Raw genomic sequence first — 8,559 nt, forward strand, 5'->3', positions numbered from 1 at the left:
ATATAAGTATCCTTTCGATCTGAGATCACCATGATGATTTGCAAGCAACTTACTGTGCTTTGGTATCAGACTACCTGAATTTTTAATTCAGGATCGAAAGGTTTCTGAGTACAGTCAAGTACTTGTGAAGTCGGTGCGTGAGTCAAAATAGAATTGACCACTCCAAGAGATTGGAGAGAATGCTTTGTGTTTCAATTTAGTAAGACCTTGGTCAGGGCAATCCTTGTGAGAAGTCACAGGATTTATCAGGTTGAGATACATAATGGATATACCATTAAGAGTTGACAGTTTAAACTCTAAGTCATCCTAGCATCAAAGGTCAAAAGGATGAATTATACGATAACTATATTCAAATAGATTCTTGAGTGTTGCTTTGCATACATTCGGTCTATCCGGACATCGGGTACCATTACTAGATGGTTACTCTGATTGATACAAAAATTAGTTCCTGTGCTACCGACTTAGGTTCGAATCTATGAGATCACATATATTAGAAGTTTTTCTCCGATCACATGGCTAATCTGAAGAGTCTCAGTCAACGGAGACTCTACTGAAGAGTCCCATTGGACGGGGACTCTGCTGAAGAGTCCCACTGGATGGAGACTCTAGAGAAGAGTCCCACTGGACTCTATCATTAATGAAGGATTAATTAGTGATTAGATCACTAATTAACTTAATTTGATTGAGCATTAAAGTCTGGATCAAATTTGATTGAATTGGATTCGATCAGGTTAACTCTGATTAGGTTGTGAGATGACCTAATCGGTAAGGAAGAAATGATCCTGATTTGATTGGATCTATGGCTCAATTAAATTATTGATTTGATCAAGTTTAATTGAGATTATAGGAGCCTAATTATATTATATTCATCATATTTTATTTGGGTCTAATTGGATTAGGTTTGAAAGAAATTCAATTGGTTAAATCCTAGAGTCCCAAATGAATAGGACTCTATCCCTTGCGCCACCTCAAATGTCTCATGCCTTTTCTCACCACACAAAATCAGTTTGTATATGAGAAAATCAAAAAATAACCTTTTTTTTGTCACCCATTAAGGATAGGAATTGATTGATTTTGATTTGAATTCAAATTGATTTTAATTTCAATTTAAAATCTTATCCATATCCTTCTACACATCGACAGTTTCTGAAGGTGCCCATTGTGTACGAGAAAAAGAGATTTTTCTAATTGATTTTCATGCCCAATTTTTTTTGGTAAGTCCCTCTTTAAGTTAGATAAGGGTGAGAAAAAGTTAGAGTCGAATTAAAATTTAAAAGAGTTTGAATTGCAATAAACTCCAGCCCTTATCCTATTTTATCTGGTTTGTGCGACAACCATAAAAAGGCCACAATTTTGTGCACCAAAAGAAGAGAGCTTTTCACCGTGAGATACCATAGAGAAAGAGGGTCAAAAATACTTCTTTAAGACATGAGGATTGGGTGGGTTTCCTTCCTCCTTGGCATGAACAAAAGAGGAGGCCGTTCTCCTCTTGGGTGAGAGACCTAGAACTGTTCTAAGTTTTTAGGTGAGAAAAAAATCAAAGAGAAGAGAATTTTTATCTAATTTTTCTTCACCATCCAGCATCCTCTTTTGATTTATCTTCGACATCAAAAATATTCGAGGTGATCGAAGAAGGAGATCAAGTTAGATCTGCCATTAGAAGCCGACTGCACGAGCTAGCACTCCCGCGAAGGGCTGATCGGTCCGAAGGGCTTCATGTGGACCATCCGTAGAGGCCGGATGCTTGTGCGTCTGCTAGCGACTAGAGAGGACTTCTAGATCTACATTTTTGATCATGGAGTTCGACTACCCATGCTCAGGTATTGGGTTCAGATCCTAGAAGTGGTAGATTAGATCTATTACTAAATGCTATCTTTTGAGTTCACATGCTTGTCATTTTAGATTCAGATTTTTATGCATATAAATTCATATCATAGATATATTTGTAAGAGTTTTAAGATCAAATCTTATGCATGTATTTATAGATTAAATAGTTTAATCTAATATTTTTTCACTAAAAATTTTTGAAACGCATGCATGAAACCCCTGAGATCACCAACATGTCGGTGCTTGACACTCATGCCCTCGACTGCATGGCTGTAATCAGAACTAAAGAGGCCCTCTCTACACCTCAACACTCACACCCTCGACTGCATGGCTGTAATCAAAACTAAAGAGGCCCTCTCTACACCACAACATAGCCCCCCAGTCAAGAGAGAGTATGTGTGGATAGGAGGCATTCCCACAGACGGTGCCAATATTACGGTCATGGGTCAAGGGGTCGAATCTCTGCATACGTGAGGTATTGTCTGCTTTGATTCATGACCATTTTTAGGTTTCAAGAGGTCTTAGGCTTCAATTAGCCTTGGTCATTTAGAGTCTCATGATTTTGCCCCTTAAAAGGCGCCTCTCGTGGGAGAGAAGGTTCTAATCTATATAAGCCATACTCTCTCTTGATTCTAACCAATGTGAGACTAAAGAGGCCCTCTCTACACTACAACATATTCTTTGTACAAATTCTATATACATTCCATATATTTATCCACATCCGTGCATCTTCTTTGTGCTATCTGATTATTGAATAAAGAAATGTTCTCACTCAATTCTCCCATCAAGGTAAGGGAAGCCATTCGCTATGCTTCTTTATTTCTTTTGGATCTTATTTTTATCTAAACTCTTTTATCAAAAAAAAGAAAAAAAAAGAAAAAAAGAAAAAAAAGGCTACATGATTGGCTTCCTAGTAAGTAGGCCATACCTTGCGATCAAAAAAAAATGCTAAACAAGTTTAAAATATCCTTTATAATTGGCCTTATCATCCAACATCTTCTTGTCTCTATTAAGCAATTCATCAAATAGGTAGCCTACAGGATTCTTCCCAGGGAACGCTGGTTGCCATCAGAATGGAAGCAAAGTAAATGGCTGCATGCTTGGCTGAAAAGTTTAGCATCATCTTGAGGTATATCACTCTATAAATATTCCAAAGATGGGATTCTCGTGCACAACTTGCACCTTTGATTTTGTTCCATCAAAAAAACTTACACCTTTGTTATAGCAAGAAATACTTATAGCAGAAAAAGAATTCATTCTCCAGTAAAAGCAAAAAGATAATCATCTTTCAAATTGGTTTTACAATCCATGGTTGACCTGCTAAGAAATTTTCCATAGATAGAGCTGTAAAGATATCCAACTAATTACATGATATAATATGATGGCTAAATGTTAATTCAAGAAAACATAATATCAATGCTAGGACTCAAAACCAAGTCGGTTGCACTGTGAAACTAGTCTTGCAAGGCCTTAGAGAGTAGGGAGTCATCACATTCTAGCAAGATCCATTCTAGTGGTCTATTCAGGGAAGTTCATCATGCTCAGAGATGATCGATAATTCTGTGAGAGAAGAGTCCATGCAAGACTGTCTTGTAGAGATTGGCTGTGACGAAGAAAAACAAGGTCTGGGTGGAATCTGCAGGCTATTGACATCACCTTCCAGCATCTCTATAACTTTGCTCATGGAGGGACGACTAGATGACTTCATCTGAATGCACCATAAACCCACTATACATAGCTTTCTTTCCGCATCACCAATTTCTACACTGTTATTGATTTCGAGTTCCCTCCCTGGCGCAAGCTGATCATAGATCCATGAAGGATAGTAAACCTGACTTGAATTCTCCACCCTTCGATCCACATTCCTCCTTCCCCCTGCCATCTCTAAGAGTAACATTCCATAACTATAAACATCCGACTTATCAGATATCACCCCAAAATTCCTAGATATCAATTCAGGAGCTATATATCCTATCGTCCCTCTGGCAGCACTCATGGACACCAGGCCATATTCCTTCGGGTATAACTTTGCAAGTCCAAAATCCGAAATCTTTGGGGTGAAATTCTTGTCAAGAAGGATGTTTTGAGGCTTGATGTCGAAGTGTAGAATTTGCATATCACATCCACGATGTAGGTAATCAATACCTCGAGCCACTCCTAGTGCCATATCATTGAGTTTATCCCAAGTGAAATATGAAGGACGATGTCTCGTTCCACTTGACGAGAAGATATACTCATCGAGCGACCCATTGGGCATGCACTCGTATACGAGAGCCCTCTTGGATCCCTCTGAACTAAACCCAACAAGTTGCACTACATTTACGTGGTGAATCCTGCCAATTGTGGAGACCTCGTTGATGAATTCTTCTCCATTGCACTTGGAATTGCCCAACATCTTGACGGCGACCATATAGTGACTGTTGAAAAATAGAAAAAAATAGAAGAGAAGGTGAAGACGAGGATTTCAGAGGAAGAAGGAATACTTCTCTAGGACCAAAAGGGCCCTTTTTATTAATTTTCAGGGGCTCAATTTAGAAATTATACAAACATATTTTCCTCTAATTAGAAGATTGCATTCCTAATCAGAGGGATCTACAGCTCATTTCAATAGCTCATTTCATCAGGGCTCAATTTAGGAATTATACAAATATATTTTTCTCTAATTAGAAGATTGCATTCCTAATCAGTGGGATCTACAGCTCATTTCAACACTCCTCCTCAAGATGGGTTATAGATATCATAAAGATCCATCTTGTCACGAATAAATGAAAAAGAATGCACACTAAGACCTTTGGTCAAAATGTCTGCTAGTTGACTAGCAGATCGCACATAAGGTATACAAATGATTCTGGCATCAAGCTTTTTCTTGATAAAATGCCGATCGATCTCGATGTGCTTCGTCCGATCATGCTGTATAGGATTATTAGCAATATTGATTGCTGCCTTGTTGTCACAATATAGCATATGGGGCGATGACTAATAAAGACCTAGATCCAATAACAAGATCCACAACCATAAAATTTCACACACGCCATATGCCATAGCTCGATACTCTGCTTTAGCAATAGATCGAGCAACTACATTCTATTTCTTGCTTCGCCAAGTGACTAGATCACCTCCAACAAAAATACAGTAACCAGAGGTAGAGCGGCGGCCATCAAGTGATCCAGCCCAATCAGCATCTGTATAACACTCCACCCGTAAGTTGCCATGACAAGAATAAAGCAAACCACGATCAGGACAGTTTTTGAGGTAACGAAGTATCCGTGTCACAGCATTCATATGAACTGAATGTGGATTATGCATAAACTGACTTACCACACTAACGGCGAATGCAATATCAGGCCGTGTATGAGATAGATAAATCAAACGCCCTACCAATCGTTGATAACATTCTCGATCAACAGAGGCACCGGTATCGACTACTAGTCGATGATTTTGTTCAATAGGGGTGGCAATAGGTCGACATCCCAACATACTGATTTCTGTAAGAAGATCTAGAATATATTTTCTTTGGGAGAGAAAAATCTCTTTTGAAGAACGAGCAACTTCTATCTCAAGAAAATATCGAAGATGTCCAAGATCCTTCACCTCAAATGCCTATGCCATCTGAGCCTTCAAATGAGCTATCTCCTCAGAATCATCTCTTGTGACCACAATATCATCAACATAGACAATCAAAACAGCAATCTTACCCTTGTTGTGCCGAAAGAAGAGTATGTGATATGCATTGCTCTGTTTATACCCCATCTGAATGATTGCTCGTCGGAAGCGATCGAACCAAGCACGAGGTGACTATTTCAGACCATAAAGAGAGCATCGTAACTGGCATACTTTGCCCACTATCTGAGCGGTAGCAAATCTTGGAGGAATATCCATATATACCTCCTCCTAAAGTTCTCCATGAAGAAAAGTATTCTTTGCATCGAGCTGAAATAGATCCCATCTGAAGTTAGCAGCACATGATATAAGGGTTCTAACAGAGTTTATTTTTACAACAGGTGCAAAAATTTCATCATAGTCGATGCCATAAGTCTGTGTATATCCTTTTGCTACCAAACGAGCTTTGTACCGTTCAATAGTACCCTCAGATGTCTGCTTAACTGTAAAAATTTATTTGCATCCCACAGTTTGTTTACCAGCTGGCAAAGATACAAGTTTTCATGTATTATTTTTTTCTAGTGCTCGCATTTCCTCAAGCATGGTGGCTTTCCACTTAAGGTTTTCCTTAGCAACCTTCCAGTTCTTGGGTATGGAGATAGAGGACAAAGAAGCTATAAAACTCTGATAAGATAGAGAGAGAGACTCATAGGATACAAAGTTAGTGATGTCATATTTGTACCCCACTCCATCCTTAAGTCGAGCAGGAATACCAACATGACGAGTAGGCTTACGTAAAGCAATAGAAATATTTAGATCATCATTATCTAATATAAAATGAATGGGAGGTACAGGAGAATTACCATTCGTCATAGAAGATGAAACCATCAGGATAGGAGAGAAAGACCTGGAGACTGGAGAATACGTAATAGGCTCTGAGAGAGGAGATGAATCAGATGAAACAGAAGTAACAGGCTGTGAGAGAGTCTCAGATGCAATTTTAGATGCTTCAGATGCAGTTTAGATGCTTCTCCTTGAGTGTCAGAACTAGTATTAATAGAAATAAACTCTTTCTGAGTATCAGATCCACCATTTGTACCAACATCTACAATAATAGGACTCCCTCCAGAGAACTCCCCCTCTCGACCAGTTCCAGAGGTGACGGGAGAGGAAGAGGACACAGAAGATATATAGAATGGCTCAGACTCCCGAAATGTTACATCCATGCTGATAAACAACTTTCGCTCAGTCGGACACCAACATTTGTATCCTTTTTGAGAAGAGGAATAACCAATAAAAAATACACTTGAGAGCACGAGCGTCAAGCTTGCCAACCGAAGGTCAATGATCCCGAACAAAATAGATACAGCCAAATACCTTGGGGGAAATTATGAAAGAATTAGTTCCTTGCAGGCATTCAAGAGGTGTCTTATAGTTCAAAGTTTGAAGTGGCATTCGGTTAATTAGATACGCTGCAGTTAACACTGCTTCTCCCCATAAGAACTTAGGAACATTAATAGAAAATATCAAACATCTTGTCACTTCAAGTAGGTGTCTATTCTTTCTTTCAGCAACTCCATTTTGAGCCAGTATGTCAACACAAGTCGTTTGATGTATAATACCATTATTATGTGTATACTCTTCAAATTCGTTATTAAGATACTCTGTCCCATTATCAGAGCGAAAAATCTTAAGAGTTGCTCCATATTGAGTACCAATCATTTTATGAAATCTCTAAATGACTGAAACACTTATTCTTATTTTTCAATAGATAAACCCAAGTGCAACGACTAAAACAATCAATAAAAGTAACGAACTATCGATGATCAGAAATAGCGATGGTCCCACAGGGTCCCCATACATCATAATGAACTACCTCAAACATTGCTTTACTACGCAGGCTTGAGCCTGGATGAGCACTTCTAGTGTGTTTAGCTAGTTCACAGGAATCACATACAAGCTTCTCTTTATTATATGATTCAAAAATAGTTGGAAACCTACGAGCTAAGAGAGTAAATAGAAGATGACCAAGCCTGCGGTGCTGGAGCAACAGGTCTTCCTCTTGTAAAGATGAAACTGTCAAACTGATTTTTGAGTAGCCTCCGGACACTCCTCCCTCCAAATGTTGAGCCCATTACGCATTATGCCTGTCCCAAGTTTCCTCCTTGTCCTTGGCTCCTGAAAGACACAATGTATTTTGAAAAAAGTTACGGCACAATCAAGATCATTCGTAATAGCACTAATGGATAGAGATTGATAGAAAATCTAGGGTCATGGTAGAACAGATGATAAGGGTAATTCAGAAGTGCATTTGATATATCCTTTCTCAGAAATAGGGGCAAAGGAGCCATCAGCAAGACGAACTTTATCACGACTAAAACAGAAAATATAAGACACAAAATCTCTAAAAGATCCAGTCATATGATTGGATGCTCCAGAGTCAACTACCCATGGAGAAAAATTACTACAGTTAAGAGCATGAATTTGATCATTGATACCTATTTGGGCAAAATTACCCTGATAGAGAGAACTGGTTGGTTGATTTGAAGAATCTTCTGTAAAAGTGCTGCTTTCAGAAATATTTACACCAGATCTAAATTTTTTTAAAAGTTGCATTTCTTCGACAGATAAATCCCCCATAGAAGAAAAATGAGCCTGATTATACTGACCTCGGCCTCTACCAAAACGACCACCTCCACGACCACGGCCTTTAGTTGGACGACCATGCAGCTCATAGCAGTAAGCTTTGATGTGGCCTGGCTTATGACAGTGGTCATAAATCTTAACCCCACGAGGTCGAGGCTGAGTTTCTTGAGCAGAATTGATAGGAGAAGAGCTTCCAAGAGTAGTTGGTTGTACCACAAGTACAGATCGTATAGCTGTGTTCGTAGAAGAAGACATAGTGGCTAATCGAGTTTCTTCACTAAGAACCAAGGAAATAGCTTCATCAAGAGTTGGACACTCTTGTATACTAAGAATAGAAGAGCGTCGATACTCAAACTCTGGGTTTAGTCCATCCAAAAAATCTACAAGGCGCTGACGCTCTATCCATTTGCGGAATACATCAACATCACTAGGATGAGTAGGGGTAAAGGGACTATAAAAATCAAAATCGTTCCACAATTTTAATTC

The 8,559-nt window shown here is 38.8% G+C and overlaps 1 protein-coding gene across 1 annotated transcript; it reads right to left on the reverse strand.

The window, feature by feature from the left end:
- Nucleotides 1-3,091: 3,091 nt before the first annotated feature.
- On the reverse strand, nt 3,092-4,237 carry LOC140853334 (rust resistance kinase Lr10-like). Its single transcript, XM_073247836.1, has one exon. The coding sequence runs from the start codon at nt 4,235-4,237 to the stop codon at nt 3,350-3,352; it is 888 nt and encodes a 295-aa protein (XP_073103937.1). The 3' UTR covers nt 3,092-3,349.
- Between the last annotated feature and the right edge of the window lie 4,322 nt (nt 4,238-8,559).

This window comes from Elaeis guineensis, chromosome 13, assembly GCF_000442705.2.
Source record: "Elaeis guineensis isolate ETL-2024a chromosome 13, EG11, whole genome shotgun sequence".
Taxonomy (NCBI): domain Eukaryota; kingdom Viridiplantae; phylum Streptophyta; class Magnoliopsida; order Arecales; family Arecaceae; genus Elaeis; species Elaeis guineensis.